Genomic DNA, 19,577 nt, shown 5'->3' on the forward strand with positions numbered 1-19,577 from the left:
CGGTAAGCTTAGCTCTACTATTTTATTTTTATTTGTTAGCCACCATGTTTCTGCAACTGCTGTACATTTTCCTCTTCAGAGGTACTCATAAGATGCTCTTCATAACCAGACAGCATCTGCCAAATGCACCTGCATCAGCAGGTAGACGGAGGTCAAATCAAAAGCCAGCATCAATCTACAACACGTTAGATGTTTACTGGTACAAGACTGGGAAAGATGACACACAAACAATAAGAAAGAATGACCATGCCTAATAAATAAGCAAGGACACCTTTGGCTAGGGGCAGAAAGAGTAGAAAGTGGGAGCTTTGCCGTCGGAGAACGAACTCGAAACTAGCCAGCTTACCTGAGCTTCACAGGCTTGACCAATTGATGCGTCCATGACGAAGATAATGTTGTCTGGGTTCTGCAGAGACAAACAAAGGGCGTAGGCAGTTAAAAATCACTCAGAAAGAGAACGACCAACATGGCTTCCCACCAGACGTGCTTGTGTGCTATGGAAAAACAGTAAATAATTAACACAAAAGTAATTTTGAACGAACCACAGGAGCATACAGAGGGACAGAGTGGAACAACCACCATTCAACCACCATTCAATTTTTTTCCTGCGTGCAGTGCTGCGAATTTCCTCTGAGCCAATGCGTACCGACAGCCAGAAATCGGGAATTAGGTGTAGATTCTAACGTTTGATGCTGGCAGTTCAGACTTAGTGCATTTAAGGGGGGACGCGGGTCTTGAAATCGCGAAAAATGGTCAAAAATGGCAATTTTCAAAAATTGCGATTTTGAAGTCTTTAATGTCCCAACTATGCCTCTACAAAATATTTTAGCTGAATTCGAACTCAAAGTATGAAAAAAACGGCAATTTAGAAACGTCGGTGAGCTGAAATTGAACGCCAAGCGCGAAGGTTTGCCCCATTTTCAAGCTGCCGTAGCTCCGCGCGACGTGAACCGATCGGCGCCATCTTGGTCTCGTTTGAAAGCTGGTTTCCCGCTCTCCAATTTGGCGCCTTTCGGCAAGCTGTAGACCCTCGCACAGCGGAGCTATCAGCACCCGTTCGCAAGGGGAAAGCGTCGCGAGACAGCCGCCGATTGGGTAAAACGGGCGCCTCCTCGAGGCGCAGCCCTCTGATTGGCCGTGACGCATGCTTTGGCCCCCGCGGCCGCGTTGTACGGCTCCTTCCCGTCGTCTGCTTTCGCCTGCACGCCCGTCATATTTCGCGCTCCTCTTTGTTTCCTAGTATTTTTCGTTCTGCCGTTTTCCTTATCGTTATTGTAGATATTTTGGCTATTGAATCGCTTCTTTTAGCCTCGAATTTCGTGCTTTTGCGTGTATTTGCCTGCCTGGTGTCTTTGTTCCGTGTGTCACGATGGCCCGAGACGTGCGCTTGAAATTAAGCACGCGAAAAGCAGTCGGCAAAAAAAGATGCGCATGGAATAAGTAGAGCGCTGCATCGTCGAGAACTGCAGCTTCGGTGATGCCGCAAGCTGCTGTACCCTCGGTGGATGCGGCTGGACTGAGCTCGCCAACAACAGCTTCGCCGGTGGACGCGGCTAACAAACCCTGTTGACGCCAGCATCGCCGGTGGACGCGGCTGGACAATGCCGATCGCCGTCAACTTCGGTGTTACCGCAAGTCTCTGCAGTGCCGGTGGATGTGCCTGGACTGAGCCCGTGGAAAATATCGACTTTTGATACGCTGCAAGCCGCTTCGAATTCCGTGTCGTGGGAAGCGGCCGAGCCGCTGACCTAAGCCTAACATCGACTTCGGCGTTTGCGCACGCCGCTTCCTGCAGACGGACGCAAAACCGAGCTCGCGTGCTCAACGCTTGGACAAGCACGCGCACAGCGGACCTTGGCAGCGTGCAAGCCGCGCGCCGCTGATAACATCATTTGTTTTTTTTATATATATATTTTGAGGAGAGCTCCTGGGGGGGGGGGGGGGGGGGGGGGGGGGGGGCTCAGCGAACTTGGCAGAGCGCCAAGACGTTGTGCGCTCTAAGCTGAAGGTTGAACATTCGCATTAGACACTCCTCACTGTCCTGTTTTTAACCTCGCAAGAAGCAGTTTCTCGCTTCAACCAAGGAATGGCAACAACCAGCAGAGCTGTTGCAGCACAGCTCGGTTACAGGCCTGGGAGCTGCCTCATTGGTAGGAGCCTTGAAAAAGATAAACAGAGGCTGTGCAGGTCTGATAAGGGTCACACCAATGCTGAAAAGGTGAAGAAGAGGATGGCCAAGAAGCACAAGCCTGACAGCACCCAGGACTACTGCCCAGGACTTTTGTGAATGTGTGGCAGATTCAAAGAAAATAGCAAGTGAATTTCTGAGCTTTTTTTTTTGTCAAGTGCCAATGCAATACAGAGGTTTTCATAATCTTTACATGAACAGATTTCTGTAAATTTGGTGTTATTGTGTTCAGCAATGACTGGGCTGCATGCTAAAGCATTAAATTTTTCCATATGATCAGTAAACAAAAATGGCAGAGTAAGCAAAACTTTGAATGCAATTTTCTCAGCTTTGCTTTTTCGATCAAATGCCTTTGCCTTACGGAACTTTTCATAATGTTTGCATCGACTGATTTTATTGAAGTAGGTATCATTTTTTTCAGCAACACCTCAGCTACATCCTAAAGCTTTCCAATTTTCATTAAACCCAATAGACTAGCAATTAGGTCAGATGTAAGCTAATTACACCCACATTGTTTTTTTTCCTACTTTGTTATTCATTCATGACCTATGTGATGACTTTTTAAAAATTTCTTTAGCTTTAGGATGTGCAATGGGCCCTTAAGAATGACAGCATTACTTTAAAACTAGTTTTTTTAATTAAGAAATCACCATAATGGCCCGTAAGAAAAGACCTAAGTGGAATAAATTATTTTGCCATATCTTCATTTCTAGATGAGATATATAAAATCTGAATATATATTTGGGATTAGCATTCAAAGATATATCTGCATGCCAATTTTCAGGAAGATATGTTAAGAAATAAAAAAAAAGTTTTCAAGACCCTCATCCCCCCTTAAGCTCTCCGTACACAGTGTAAATCAAATAACTAAAAGCCGCAATGTGTGTCACAAAGTTCGTGCCTGCCCTGTCCGTCTTTGACTTTTGCGGCAGCGGTAGCCAAGGCACCGCTGTTTTCCAGAAACATGTCGCAGCATGGCAGCGACGACATTGTACCCCCCCGCATGGGAACGGCTGACTCATAGCGACGCTGGAGGGGTCACTAAAGGTCACTCCGCCCCCTCCTAGCATTGTCGCTGTGTAGGTGGCAAGCGCTTGCACCTGTTGGTAGTGGGGAGATGCGGGTTCAATGCCCGGTACCCTTCGGCAACTTCACAGACTCCTGTCGCTGGGATTAGAGCTTAGGATTAGAGAAATCTCCAGACCAATTCTGCGCGCTGGGCAGTTGGTCTGGAGATTTCGGTGCGTGCTATCATGAGTGAGGTCAGCCAGGGAAGTGGTCGGCAAGCGAGCCTAGGCGCTACCTTGTTGGGCTCATTGTTGTAATATACTGCTGTGGTTCTTTGCCCAAGTAAAGGGGTTTGCTACAGAACTTGCCTACGCCTATTGCTCCCGGTCAACGGCTAACCAGGCGTGGCCCCTATCGCCGGTCAGCAGCCAAATCTCATCTTTTGCACGCGGGGTGGAGAAGCTTGGTCCCCCCCCCTTCCCCCAAACTTCCGGAGAGTGCAGTGGTGGGCAGGTTGGCCCCATTAATTGTAACTTTGGCGCCAACCAACCATCAGCCGCCCACAATATCCTGACAATGTGAAACCGCTGGGAACTGCCTGGCATCCATGATATAACACCAGGGGTCATGAAACCAATCACCTATTTTGGATTCAAGCCACTTTGCCAAAAGTGAACTGTAGGGCCCAGGACAAGTTACGAGGCAACGACCAGATTTTTCGGTGTTGTTATAGATGCCACTGAACCAAACAGTTGTCTCCTGAGTAAATGACAATTTCCGCAGCTGTGAAAGAGCACACATAGACGCATAGATTACTGCACATTTCGCAACTGCTACTCAAGCTAGTAATGGAGACAAGAACTTAGCAAGATCTCCACTTGCATACCTTGTCACACTACCTGATCTGGACTTAATTTTGTCACAAAGCAACAATGAAAGTGGGCTCAGAGTGCCACTAAGAGAAAGAATATTTCCGTTAACATCCTCCAGAGCACTGCCAGGATGCCAAGGTTTTTCAAATGTTGAAGGACAATGCATCCCAGCCCGACTTACAAACCTAATGCCACCTGCTCTCCACCTCAGTGTGCCGATGATTTCCAGGGATGTGCAAGAACAAAATAACATAAGCAGCACAATATAACAATAAGCAACTTAAAAATAGCAAAGACAAAAGAAAATTAACACAGAAGATCTGCTATTCGTTTGCACTCTAAGGCCAATAAGTTTTATGTACTATCGACAGCTAAAGTGCTCTCAGAAAGTAAAGAAAATTTATTCTAGCTCTGCCTTGCGACCCTGTCAGTTGGTATTTTTACCAGCAGGCAGAGTATGCTCATACCCTCATACCATGGCATATTACAGGTGACCGGATTACGTGACTACACCAAAATAAAACTGCTACTGTCTACAGATAAATAAAGCACACTGCCCGCTCCTTGCAGAAGGTGGCAGAGGAGACAGGGCTGTGGCAACCGGAGAATCAGAGAGCAAGTTACAACAACAAATCGCAAGAGGACTCTGTCTGAGATACTCACAGTGGCATTGGACACTTGCAACATCTCCTCGAAGAGCGAGTCCTCCTGCTTGTGCCGACCACTCGTGTCGACGACGATGATCTCAAAGCCCTCGGCTTTGAACTTCTCCACACCCTCCTGGGCGATCACCACTGGGTCCACCTCTGTGTAGCTGCGAGGGTTTGGCATAGGAAAGAATACATTACATATGTGTACACCAGCAAATTGTACACACATATCTGTTTCGCGATGCTACCGATAGGACAAATCAGGTACTGAGTAACCAATTCTTTTTTCCTGCTGCTCAAGGAGCAGAAAGGTAAAGCTGTACAGCCAAATCCATACGCATCACCCTTAAACAAGACTTCGGAATATGATTTTTAAATGTATGCTGATATAAGCTGCAGCCTTCACATGTCAGTGCTGATTTCTTATCACTGCACGCACACATCTTAGATTACCGCGAACAAAGCACCTACTTCACGACGAAAAATATTTCAAAACAACGGTGCAAAAACTTGAAGAGCATGCGCACATCTACTGCACAAATGCTTCAGCGCACCTTCCTGATATCCGAGGTTCACCAGCGCTGAGCAGTAGGCCGATGAACAAACTCAAGCTGCTTAAAGCCTGGAATGCATGGAGGTCATAAAACTTGCCAAGGAATGCTTGCTCTTTGACATAAGGGAACAAGAACTGCCAACATTTTCCACCCTCAGCACCTTCATCCTGGGGACTACACATTTTGAGTACTGGGTGAACATGAAACGTTGAGTCACAAAAAAAGTATCCCCCTTCCTGCAGTTGCCACTGTAAAACAGAACGATATGGACGTCACCCACTGTACAGTGACAGACTGACCAGCCAGTTTTTGTCCCGACTAACAGACATCATGCCCTTCCAGCAACAGAAATCTCATCCGAAGAGCTGCTGAATAATGTGTCATTCACTATACACAGGCGTGACAGGGTGGGACGCAAAGGCGGTGGTATCCTAGTTTTCGTTAATCGAGCCATGCCTTCATTTACTGTTGATATTGAAAGTCATCATGAAATCCTCAGCGTAAACTTATCCCTTCCTGGAAGCTCTATTATATTCATCGCGTGCTATCGAGCACCTGATTGTGATCTTTCCTTCGTCAATGAACTGCACTCGGTACTTCTTGACTTAAACAGCCACTTTCCCAGAGCAAATTTTATACTTTGTGGCGATTTCAGTTACCCAGACATTGTCTGGGATAATTTAACCGCCACTTCTCGTCAATCCAAAGAATTCATTGATCTTGCACTTTTGTTTAACCTCACCCAGACAGTTAACATGCCAACTAGGATCAGTAACACGCTTGACCTGGTTTTTGTTTCGAATCGAGAAATGATCCACTCAATGTTTTCTATAAACGGACTCAGCGATCACAACCTAATGTTATTTAATGTAGCAGTGCTGAAGCCGCTTCACTACCCTTCCACTAAAGTTATCCGTGATTATAAGAGGGCAAATATCCATCTTATAAACGCCGAACTGGACAACTTCTTCCACTTTTTCCAACTGCTTGCTTCTTCAAGAACTGTCAACCAAAATTGGTTATTGTTCAACCGGAAACTTTTGACATTAATTGAAACCCATGTCCCAGTCATTTCCATTCGTGGCGATGCAGGTAAGCCATGGTTAAGTGGTACCCTAAAGAGGCTTTCACGTAAGAAAGAAACGCCTTTTTCGCACTGCTAAGCAATCCAACTCAGCCGTCAGGTGGGAAAAATATTTCACCTGTCCCAAAGACTATGCACGCCTATTGAAGCAGTCCAAAAGGAAGTTCTTCCACTAGGATCTTCTGCACATAATGAACAAAAATCCCCAAAAGTTTTGGAATCTTCTTTCCCCGGTTAGTAATCATACGCACAGCATACCACTTTCAAACTCAGATGGTTCACATGTGCTACCAGACGATCGATCCGATGTAATGAACTCGTACTTTTCTTCAGTTTTTACCCATGAGCCGAAAGATAATATTCCCAACTTTCCTGGTACCAGTTTTTCACAGATGCCGCCCATTATGGTCACTGCGGAAGGTATAGAAAAGCTTATCGACAAGCTGAAATTTTCAAGTAGCCCCAGTCCTGATAGCATTTCTGCCAAAATACTTAAAGCCACCAAAGCCCCAAGCAGCTGCATATTGCAGATAATATTTGCCCAGTCCCTCGCTCAAAGCGCTCTTCCAACAGATTGGAAAATTAGCAAAGTAGTCCCTGTATTTAAAAGTGGCAACCGGTCTGATCCATTAAAATATCGCCAAATATCTTTAACATGCATCGTCTGCAAACTAATGGAACACATCATTTATTCTCAAGTTGCCGTACACATTGATAACAATGCATTCTTCTTCGCTAATCAGCACGGTTTCCGCTCTGGTCTTTCTTGTGAGTCGCAGCTTTTTGAATTCACGACTGAACTTCATTTAAACCTTGATTCATTTTTTCAAACTGATGTTATATTCTTAGACTTTTGTAAGGCTTTTGATCGTGTTCCTCACTTGCGACTTATCTGTAAACTTTCTTCTCTCAGCCTAGACCCATTAATCTTATCATGGATCAAATGCTTCCTCACCGACCGCTTTCAGTTCACCGTCATAGGAGGGCATCCTTCAGCCTCAACCAAGGTTCTTTCTGGCGTTCCACAGGACTCAGTCCTTGGCCCACTTCTTTTTCTCATCTATATTAACAACCTTCCTTGTGGCATTTCATCATCAATACGTCTCTTTGCAGATGACTGTGTCCTCTACCGCCGAATTTCATCTCAAACCGACCAGACCACGCTTCAGGATAACTTAATTTTAATAGATGACTGGTGCAACAAGTGGCTGGTGCAGCTTAATATCTCAAAATGCAAGTTTATGCAAGTTTCGCGGAAACGCTCTAACATCACCCACATGTACTCTTTAAACTCAGTCAATATTTCACAAGTACCAACGTATCGTTACCTCGGTATCCTAATCTCAAGCAATCTAAATTGGTGCGAGCATATAATTAAACTGGTCGCTGAGTGCTCCAAAACACTGGGCTTTATTCGAAGAACATTATCATTGTCGCCCCCGGCCGTCCGTAAACTGGCATATGAAACCTTCGTACGATCCTAAGTCGAATACGCATGCGCAATCTGGTGTCCACATGAGACTTATCTCATCAACTCTTTAGAATCTGTGCAGAACCACGCCGCTTGCTTCATATCTTCAAAATACGACTACAAAATCAGTACCAGCAGTATAAAACCATCACTGGATCTCCCCTCATTAGTCTTTCGCCGCAAGACATCACGACTATGCCTCTTTTGCAAGATATTCTATCATTTCACGCATCTGCGCCAATCTTTTCTTCATCCACCAGCATGTTCATCTTGACGCTTATTCAATAGTTTAAGTATACAGCGCCTGCATGGATCAACATCTGCTTTTAATAAGTCATTTCTACCAATTGCAATACAGGAATGGAATGAATTGCCAAATTCTAGTCATGGAAAGTGACCCTGTCAAATTCAAAGACTGGTTACTGTCTGTCTTTGAACATTAACTCTGTCTATATTTCTTTTCTCACCCTTAGTTTGATGTGCTTAAGCAACTTGTTTGTAAATACCCTACTTTACTCGATTGATTTTTTTTTCTGTAGCTGTTTTGTGTTCTCATTTGATGTTACTGATTGTATTCATTGTCCTAAATGCCCTCATTGTATGTGTGTGTGTGTATGTGTATATATATATATATATATATATATATATATATATATATATATATATATATATATCAATAAATGATGATGATGATGATGATGAAAATGCGGCAACGCAAAACCGCTATAACTAGCATTGAAGGCATTGCAGCTCTTACATTCTCTGCATGCGCTCATCACCAACTCCTCTGTTTTTCCACTGAGGCAGCTTCTCTTCTCTGTTCCCCCGTTCACATAACATCACTAAGGGCACATTTTCGCTGCTCTTTATATCGCCCAAGTCACAAAAGACTAGCATACATTGCGGCCAGTGTGGCTGTGACATCGGTGCACACAGTGAGTGACAATGGAGTTTTTCCTTACCGTCCTGTGTAACCAGTTGTCTGAATTTTAGAAGTCCTACCATAACTACAAATGTAAGCACAAAAACGCAACGAAAAACAACCGCTTTTGTGCACTGGAAACTTAATTTCCCAACATGGACCATCATTAAGATTATAATCTGTCACGTTTTGCTCTGCTTCAGACAGCAGCAATGTCAAGCTGGACCAATTCAGCGCCCTTCCAAACTGTTACCCTATAGCTGCAACGGTGTGCACCTGACGCCAAGCGTGCATTCTGAAGTGACACACAGTGCAGTACACCAAACACATGATGCAACGAAAGTACAATACAGGCAAGCACTGCATCGCAAATTTATGTGCCAAAGCACGCAGCAGCATCAGACCAGATTTCAGCCCGGTTTAAATGCAGTAATGGCTCCCCGAGCTAGACCGCGTGCCACCTGACCACTCACACGGGACCACTTCCAGAACTGGACGCAAGAACAAATACTGACCAAGTTTCTCCATCAACACTACAATAATAAACTAAATTTGAATCCTGGCTTGCACCAAGAGTTTACGCGATGCATTATTTTATTCCCAGAAAAATAAATGACTGGCATGACCTTCATCCACAATTATTTGTCGACACAACTTGAACAGAGAACTTTGTGGTGAAGTTGGAAAGTATATTACGCAATGCGGAATTTGCTACTTTGTATAGTCGAGCTTCTCTGTGTGTACTGAATGCAGCTGGCCATAAAATGGATATATTGAACTCCCTGGTGCATCAGCGGTTCCTGCTCGGATGACAGGCGGAAGGCTTTGCCGTATTACACGGGTGACTGATGGTGGTGCGGCAAGCGTTCGAGCCAAACTTCACACTTCATCTTGCCCTAGCGTTCTAATCTCCCACATGCCGACAGAGCCATGGAAGATACATAGCCACTTGGCCGGCACATGTTTCCACCTCTCGCACCCACTGACAGCGCCCCGCAAACAGTGGCATGGACGACTGTCGCCCTGCAGTGACCATTCAGTGCTCATGTCTGCGGTGAAAACAGAAATAGCTATCACTCAGAAGTACCACTTTACACACGACATGGCCGTACTGCAGGAAAGCCAACTTGATTGGCGCTCGGCTTTTTGTGGCCTTTGGAATCGCTGCGAGTGCCATCGAAACGACACTAACATTTCGGAAGAGGTCTCCCCAGTTCCTTAGTGAGGATCGCCCAAGTTGCAGTCCCGTCAGCGATTAATTTGCACTGCACTTGCATGCATTTTTTCAACAACTTTTTACCAGAAATTTCGGCTATAGCAAGCTGTTCTATCATCTTTTACATCATTGTTATATTGAGGCTTCGCTAATTTAGAAGCTGTTGTCTTCCACTTTTCCTGCTTGTTTATTGTATCGATTCCTAACCTGTGACAGCCTGAAAGAGCTCAGTGTTGTAGATAAATCAACCAGCCAGCAAATAAACCGACTCGCTTCCCAACGTGATATAGGCATCTGCAGCATGGTGGACGACTTGCCATGTCACTTACCTCCCGTAAAAGGGAATCCTGGCCTTGGTGGCGTTCTGCTTCAGCTGATCGAAGGCACCTGCTCGGAAGGTATCGGCGCACACCAGGCATGTCTTCCATCCTTTCTTCAGGTAGTGGTACGCCAGCTGCGAACAGGAGAGAGCACACGGAGAGGCGTTGAAGCAAGTCCAAGCCTAGGAGCTACATGCCATAAACTTTGAATGGACGACAAACAACGTGAGCTTTAGGCCATCAACGAAGCTAAAAATGCCATCAAGAATGTTTTCATTTTATCGTTCAACTGTTCAAACAAAGAAATGTGTAGTTTTAACACCCAGAATCTGCACATAGACCACATGACAGACAATGCAGTGAAGGGCTTCCGATTATTTTTCACTGCCTCGGGGTTCCTTTTCATGAAATGACGCTGCACAGCACACGGCTGTTCCTGCACTTCACATGCAGTGATGTGCGGTTGCTGTGGCTGGAATTCAATACCAGGATCTTGGGTTCCGTACCCAAACGTCATGGCCACTGAGCCGCCACAGCTGATCCAAAACAAGACGGGAGGGCATTGCAACTCAACAGAACAGAAAAAAAGAAAACCAGGAGACAACACGGCCAAGAGTGTGAACAGGGAGCACGAGGGCTGCTGTCGTCCTTTCTTTCTCCTATCCATGATATTCAGATAATGAGCTACCAGCAAGTACATCTCGTTATCTGATGGGCAAAACAATCGTACCGTCTATTAAAGGCTCCCAAATGGTCAGGACAGCGTTTTGTACCAGTGGCACAGACAGTAAAGCACGTGCACACATGATTCTAGGGCAAACATTTAACCAGTTTAAGCATAATGGAACTGCACATACAGAAGCATTGTTAACCAAAAACTCTTATCAGCTTGAACACTTGTAACCTTAGCATATCTGTACTTCGTGACAAAAATTTTTGTTGCAGATTGCTCTTTTCAGGCAGCCTTCTCTCAATTTGCATCATGCTTTATAGCAGAAATTTCCGAGAATGAGTTTATGGTTTACGGGGGTTTAACGTCCCAAAGCGACTCAGGCTATGAGAAATGCCGTAGTGAAGGGCTCCGGAAATTTTGACCACCTGGGGTTCTTTAGCGTGCACTGACATCGCACAGTACACGGGCCTCTAGAATTTCGCCTCCATCGAAATTCGACCGCCGCAGCCCGGGATCAAACCTGCGTCTTCTGGGCTGGCAGCCGAGCGCCGTAACCACTCAGCCACCGCGGCGGCCGAGAGAATGAGTTCGAACCACTGAGATAACGAATACTGATCTCACAGGATAAACCACGAAAAATGTTAAAATCAAGTGCGCTATGTCTGGCAGCTGCTACCTGGTTTCTCCAGTCTAATAAACCTGCGATACCTTAATCGCGGTTAATGGGTACACTGGAGCGTATAGCCTTGAATATTATCAGAGCAATTTAACAGGGTCAAAAAGAACTTGCATATCTACACATTGTGTATCTGTGCACTCTCCATTTCCACCCCAACCATAAACGGGTCTCTAAAGCAAACAGCGAGACATTAGGGACGACAGGGGGCCAGCGAGAGAAATGAAAAGTGGAGTGAAAAAATACAAAAAAAAATACAAAAATTACAAAAGAAAAAAAACGAAAGAAAGCAGTAAGAGGGAGACACCGCAGAGAAGGAAGGTGGTCAAGAAGCAGCCAGCACCCAATCAGTGTGCAAAAATATACAACTATGCATAGAAAGAAAAAAAAAAAAGAGGGCCACGGCGAGGTAGCAAGACCTACGAAAATGCCTTGATGCACACAAACACCAAGCGCTGTCAAATGCATACCTTTGTGCAGGTGGTGGTCTTGCCGCTACCCTGGAGACCAACGAACATGATGACGTTGTTCTTGCCCTTAGTTGGCTGCCAGGCCTTCACGCCAGGGTCCACGAGCTGTGTAATAAGAAAACAAAAAGGCTTAGTTGCAATGGCAGTTAACAACAGCCTTTGGTGCAGTTAATAATGTCACGTTAGACGGACAGGTGATCTAGGCAAGAAAACAATACGTTGCTGTTAAAGACTGCGTTTCTAGTACACTGAAAGTGCACTCAGGGGTGCCACAGGGGTCAGTTCTCGCTCCCTTGTTGTTCTTAGTTTATATATAATGACATATATTTATCTGTTCAATCGCCTGTGAAGATCCGGTTGTTTGCGGACGATTGTGTTATTTATACTAGTGTAAATCATCACTCCGACCAAGTAAGACTTAATGACGCGTTGCACTCAATTAGCGTATGGTGTGAAACATGGGGACTGAAGCTAAACACTTTGAAGACGGCAGCTATTACATTTACCAACAAGAAAGAACCCTTAGATTTTGCTTATATTATTAATAATTCTTATATTCATAAAACCCAGCGAGTGAAGTATTTAGGTGTTACACTCACAAGCAATTTAAGTTGGGAACCCCATATAGAAAACGTTTGCAGCAACGCGCTAAAAAAGCTGGCATTTTTGAAACAGAAATTGCGCCGTACTTCATCAACCGTTAAGTTAACAGCATACAAAGCTCTTGTCAGACCAAAATTAGAATATGCGGATTTAATCTGGAGCCCTCATCAAAAATATTTAATCAAGAAAATAGAAAGAGTGCAAAATTTAGCTTTGCGGTTTATATACTACACATACTCGCGTTTTTCAAGCGTGTCCGTTCTTCGCGACAGGGCGAAATTGAAAAAACTAGTTCATCGCAGAATTGTATCTTGCATCAAATTTTTATATCAGCTGTACCATGGTCACTACAAAATAGCGCGTGAATGTTATTTACCCGAGCCCCTCATGCGCTCTGCTCGTACAAACCACAACAAAACAATTAAGCAACCATTAAGTAACCTTAACATCCATCAATATTCTCTTTTTCCCCATGCAATTTCACTATGGAATAAATTACCCGAAGAAGTAGTTAACGCTAATACAATAGAATCGTTCGTTCAGCTTTCAAATAACCTTTTCTTTGACCTCTAAAATTGCCGCAATGAGAGCAGTTTCTTTTGCGTTACGCTTTTTTATTGTTATTTTGTTTACGTATTGCACTGTTGTACGTTCATGTTTATTTCTGTTACGTATAGTGTTACAATGATGTATGTACATGTTTATTGTGTTCTTAATTGCTAATTGGCAATGGTAATTTACGTTGTTGTATGTACCCACTCCTGCTTGGGCCCGAATAGGGCCTGCAGTATTTGTAAATAAATAAATAAAAAAAAAACATCTTTCCATCGAGGATATTGGCTATGAGAACAGTCCTCCAATTCGCCTATGTGTTTTCTGTATATTACTTGCATGCACTTTGAGAAGTAAGCGCGCAACATGACATTTTCGCAGTTTACAACGATTTTCTTGAACCAAATAATATCAGCAATACTCGTTAATATTAAGATCACGTGTCATGGGTGCGCAACTTTCAGTATATTAGAAGAATCGAGGCAGCTGTCTAAATGCAGGCTATTAATTTGAACGAAACATGATTTTCAGCAAATCTGTCATGGTCGAAGTGTTTGTTAACACCCAAAGAACTTGAGTTCCAATTCATATAAATGTAACTGTTAAGAAACCTGAGCAAATGAACATTCATTCAAATCACACAGGCAGATGTATGAGTAGATTGCTAAAGCAGCTGTGGACAGTCAGATGCCATCTCAAGGTCATTTGAAGTGTAGACATTTTAAGCTATAATAAAAGATTTGGTTTATGGGGGCTTAAAGTCCCAATGCGACTCAGGTTATGAGGAATGCCATAGTGGAGGGGAAGTCTTGCCGATAAAAAATTAAAAAAAGAAAAGCCACAGGAAAACGGCTTCAATGCCCTGGCAACATGGTGCTCAATGTAGGCAAAAGCTTAGTACCTGCAGACGGGTATCAGCTCGTAGCTTCAGAATTAGCTTGGGCTCTGGCAACAAAAACTGAGGCTACATTTTCACACACCAACTAAGAAATATGCACAGCCTTGGCCTGTAAGGAGGAAAAACATCTGGTGGGTATTCAAAAAATGACTCCTAGCTGTGAGCTGAAAAGATAGCTAAAGAAAGACACTCGGATTCAACGCGTAGCTAGTAGCAAACTTCACCTGTCAATCATGAGCCAGCTCCTTGCGGTAATAGTTAAACGAGTCACTTGCCTTGATCAGCTCCTTGAACACGGCAGACTGGATCATCCGCCGCTTGTTCAACCCGGCTGCCATCTCGTCGATGTCGATGACCGATCTGTGCAGCACAGACACATTTGACGGACGGAACCTTCTATGATTGCCTGCATCTGTGTTATTTGCCAGTTGACATAAATGTAATGATGCGCCATACAATATTTCAGAAAGGAAATGACCAAAAAAATGCACAAGGCAATTCAGCACATTAAAGTCTATCGAAAACTGTGCGAGAGAAATATATAAAAAAAAATTGAAACTGATAGAATGACAAATGAGCACATGAGTGCTATGATAAGAGCTAAAACCTCTAGACAGCATGCACAAGCTTTAAGGAAAGGCGCAGTCACTAGAGAATGCTAAACAAAGGGGAAAAAATTCATTGCTCCCTCCATACCAGGCTTGTGGTGCACGACACAAGGCCAAAAACACAGGAACATCAATGCCGTGGCATCTCCACAAAGTGCAATTAACCGCGGAGGAGTAACAAGCAGTGCTGTAGGTGTTACCGAAAAAAAGTAACTAAATACATTACTCGTTACGCTAAAAAAAAAAGGAATGCATTACCACCCTACGTTACCTACAAAACAAGGTAACACGCTATCGTTACCGAAAAAAAGTACCGCACATTACTTTTCCGTTACTTCATGGCCATTAATTTCAATTAGCCTTTGCCTTAGGAACTTACGATAACAATTTTATAAAGCTCAAAATTCATATAAAACTTCTGCCCAAACAAGATTTTACGCGAAATCCTGATTTAACGAGAGCACTTTGCACAAATGTGCAGGAGCTGAGCAGTGGCCTAAAGTTGCCTGTACAGTTACATGTGATAGCTTCTTATGGCACATGGCAAAGCTATTTTCTGAATGTGACATTAAACACAAAATGACATTTCATCACCATGTCTAACTTCACAAAGAAAACATCGCTGAATTCTGAACAAATTTAAGGTAATTCTGAAAAATGTGATGTTCCAAAATGCTCCGCATGCGCATGCTTCCACTCTTTAGAGACTTGTGTGTGCGAGTGGTTTGGGAAGGGAAGGCAGGTGAAGGCAAGTGTGTGATTGGGTGTTCGCGCACGTGTTTCGTGCTTTATGGCTATTCTGTCATTTCCTTTTTTTTTTAGTTGGATGCGTTGTCAAGGGCAGGTGCTTTCTGGCATGCATGCGAGCCGCAACAAGGGTCGTCGAGAGCACCTGTACATTTTGTTTATTTGCAAAATCGCTTCAGGTGCTCTGCGCTCTTTTTTTTTTCTAAAAAGGGGGCGGAGTGGGCCACAAGTGGAACAAAAAGTAACAAGTAACGTGACACCTCACGTTACCGAAAAATGTTAACGTAAGTATGTTGCTCGTTACAGTTCCGGAATGGTAACGAGTACGTTACTAAGTTACCGAAAAAAGTAACATGTTACCGCCAACACTGGTAACAAGTACTCTTACCAACATAGCATATATATGCATCAAATTTGGCAAAGCTCAAGTTAAATGAATTTGGCAGCTGCAATTGGCAGTTTGGTGATGTCTCGGCTAACTGTTGACATTTCTCTGTGCCAAACAGCTCCTGAGGGGCTGAACTCTGCACAAAGATGCCGTAACATTTAAGACAACATCACCTTTGTCTACTCACAACATATACTGCGAGACATTTAAAAGGGACATGTCTGTCTTCAAACTGGAAAGAATTAGGTCACAACTAATACATGGGTCAACTGAAAGTTGAAATGTGCGATGAAAGTTACCCAATATTGGTTAAAATACTACAACAAAAAGTTTTTAGGAGAAACAGCCGCACTGTCAGCGAATGCACTGCAGGAATAACGCAGCTCGTAGGCATGCAATGCTGCGCATATGCGCCGCGATCGGAGCACGCTGCTCCCCGAATGTCGCAATCTTACCTGACATTTTCCCTGAGCTGCTTGACAAGCTTGATGTTGATGTCGGCTTCTAGAAGGGCTGTGCATATCTCCTTTAGCATAGAATCGAGCACCTGCGGATCGAAATGAAAGAGTTAACGGTTAAACGAGCGAGGACAACAAGCGTCGAACACAACGCGAACTGCGCCAAGAGTATACCGAAGATCAGAAAACAAGAGGTGGCAGATGTTGACGAGCGAAACTACGCCACCGTGCTCGTAATACGAGCGCCAGTCAAGTGCAAACATTGAGTAGATTCAGTGTTAGACAGCGAAAGCCCAAGAACAACACCGCTTAGCAAGTTTTCAAGGCGTAATTGCAGCGTTACCGTGCTCGATCGCCGAAGCGTTTCAGCGTACAGTCTATTAGAGCAAACGCAGCCACTTGCAAAGGGCGTCATTGCGCGCGCAACTAAATATCAAGTGCGATTTTCTATCCGACAGCTCGTCGGCGCTTGATCCTAAACTCTGCAGGATCAGAGCAGCTGTCACATGCGGTAGTCGAATATGACGCGTGTAAGCATGGAAGCGAGCCAGCACGATCGCCTCACCTTCCTTGAATCTACGGGACGCTAGTAGCAGCAGCAGTGCGATCACGGACTTTAGCTCGTCACGGGACATTACGGGCAATCGAAACACGAGATGCGGGTTGCTCGGCACAGCAAGACGTGCCAGTGCCGGCGCTGGAAACTTGTAAGCCTCGAGCGGACAGGGGGTCGCCGCGTCGTCGAGACTGGCCCGACAAACTCACCTCTTTGTTGATAATGGTCGCATTGCTTAGCGACCGCAACGCGTTAGTGATCTTGCGGCCCAAGTCGGCTAAAACCATGGTGCCGGTGTCGAGGCCCTGCGCCCACCTTCCGAAATAAACGGCTCACAAACCGAGTAAACAGCTGGCCACGGCATCCACCGAAATGCTGCGTGGAGTATCTGAAGTGAGCATCCCGCCGCCTGGTGCGTCGAAATGAGTACTAACTTGTTCCGGAAACTACTTCATCTTATTCGTTTATTCTTGCCAACCTTTGTGTTGTTCATTGTGTTTCAATAATGCAAAGTAATTTGGCGTCTTTTTTACATTTCTGATTATAAGTTTGAAATCGCTTTTTTTATGAAAACTTTTTTAAGGTTTCAGTTTCGGCGAATTTTTTGCATCAAATGTATGCGCGTCTTGGATAACGCTAGGTGCCACGAAAGGTTGCATGCTTTGAAAACACAAAAATTATGCACAAAATATAGAACCGCTGCTTTTTCGAAAGATATTGTTCCTTGCAGAGCCTTTATTACTTGAAATAAATATTCTATATCTTGCTTATTCATCAAAACAAATGATGTGTTTTGCCCTTAAAGGATCCCTAAAAAGGGTGTTTGAGGCTCACATTATGTAGAGTATAGGCCACCTAGCGTTTATGCCGCGTACAAGACCTCAAGAGTGAGCCGATCAATTACAATATATTGTAAATTCGCGCTTCTATATGCCTTGAGGCGACCAGCGGTGCCGGGCTTTCGCCCTAGTCCGCGCGCAACGCGTCATGCAACGCTCGTTACGTCAGCAGCGGAGACCTATATGGTTCGCCGTGGCGACTTTCTGACGTCACGCGGCTACCATGGCCGCGGTCGCAAGCTCAAAATTCAAACCTCCTGCATGCTCTCGCACAGGAAGAGAGTGAAAGGGAGAGATATAGCATAGTCGCCTCTCATCCCTTCATTTCTCAGTGTGGGCCGAAATTTTGGGGTTGATGCCACACAAGGGCTTCCATCTGGAACCTTACCGATATCAGTGAGAATTGAACTGGTGCCTAGTGGATATAATCCATCTGATGCCAAATTGTTTGAGTTGGAACAGTGCACCGTCTAATAAGCCCTAAACCCCCACCCCGACTATGCCAGCTGGAAAAGCAATAAAACTGTACTAACCTAGCAGGTGCAATCAGTCATCCATTGTGCTCCCAAGGTTCTAGTGCACAATGCACAGTTAACCTCAGTCTTGTTCCAAGCGGAACCATTTAACTCCTAGCCAGTCTTCAATTTGAAACACTGTGCCAAGTTGCTTTCAACAGAACTAGGTTTAACTTCCAGTTGGCTCCCATATGGTACCAGCTGCTTTCCAGTAAAACTGCTACTGTAGCCAACTACTAACCACTTGCCATCCAACTACGACTGGCTAGTTTCAAATCCATGTTGATTCCAGTTGGAACTAGGAGATCGTGAAATCAACCAGACCAGCTTCAAAGCAATGCCAGCCGATACCTGCCAAAGATGGTTTAGTGTCCCCCCGTGGACCTTCAGCTGGACTGGAGAAACGTTACTTTTGTGACATGTGAAATAGTCACGGTACACCACGTTACTTGTTCTGATACGCTTTTCAATCACTCTTGAGTAAGAGAAAATTGGTACAAATAGAAAGAATATGCCAGTCTGGGTTGGATGATTCTTGGCCGGTCACTTATACTAGTATCCCTTCAGGCCGCTTACTGCACAGGGATAGTAGGTAAAACCCATTTGTTTAAGAAAAATACGTCATATGCGCCTTGGAAATCTGCTCATGTAGAGACCTTCTATCCTTTTTTTTTTGTTTCGGTTTTGTCATTTCCTGCTGATTGTGATATTTTTTCTTACCTGTAACTCTGCCTATGCTAGACCAAAGGCTGCAGTTATCAGAAAATGAACATGCTGCGAGTTAAGACCATGGACTGTTGCGCAGGGGGGTCATCGGGCACAGCACAACCAGCAACCATAGCATGGCCCCCCTTGGTTTTCTGTGTAGCTTTTTGTTGGGGCTCCTTGAGCGGCCGCTACCCCAGCACTGTTTTTAACTGGCACTGTTTGTTTTTAAACGAAACATAGTACAGTGCATGCAAGGTTAGTCGACTGAACCGCAGCCGACTGCAAAAAGACGAGGCCTTGCAAGGTCGTGTTCGGGCTGCAAAATTGAGCTGATGCGCGGATACCTGGGGTTTTGAGGGGGGGAAGGGGGGGGGGTGGGGTGGGGGGGTTGCATGCAAGTTATTGCTTTCACAGCACACTGCATGCTTGCAAGTCATAAAACCCGTGGGCATCTGTGTGTAATTTTCATTTTCAGTTTGAAAGAAACTCTCCTGATTGCCTCTAACAAGCTAGATTCCTATTGGCTAAAGAAATGGTTCCCAGAATTCTTGGAAAATGCATTTTAGGGTGGCTTTTTGGCACAAAAAAGGGGGGAAGAGCA

At 44.6% G+C, this 19,577-nt stretch overlaps 1 protein-coding gene across 1 annotated transcript in view; it reads right to left on the bottom strand.

Annotated features, from left to right (window-relative positions):
* The window catches only part of Srp54k (signal recognition particle 54k), a 38,559-nt gene extending 21,246 nt beyond the window's left edge, over positions 1-17,313 (bottom strand). Inside the window, exons 1-7 of the mRNA XM_077665444.1 lie at positions 17,124-17,313; positions 16,356-16,447; positions 14,433-14,517; positions 12,105-12,209; positions 10,295-10,419; positions 4,732-4,882; positions 347-406 (exon numbers count right to left, since the gene is read on the bottom strand). Coding sequence (XP_077521570.1) covers positions 347-406; positions 4,732-4,882; positions 10,295-10,419; positions 12,105-12,209; positions 14,433-14,517; positions 16,356-16,447; positions 17,124-17,201 — 696 coding nt within the window. The 5' untranslated portion in view covers positions 17,202-17,313. The remainder of the gene's footprint in view (positions 1-346; positions 407-4,731; positions 4,883-10,294; positions 10,420-12,104; positions 12,210-14,432; positions 14,518-16,355; positions 16,448-17,123) is intronic.
* Positions 17,314-19,577: the final 2,264 nt, after the last annotated feature.

Source organism: Amblyomma americanum, chromosome 5 (assembly GCF_052857255.1).
Source record: "Amblyomma americanum isolate KBUSLIRL-KWMA chromosome 5, ASM5285725v1, whole genome shotgun sequence".
Classification (NCBI taxonomy): domain Eukaryota; kingdom Metazoa; phylum Arthropoda; class Arachnida; order Ixodida; family Ixodidae; genus Amblyomma; species Amblyomma americanum.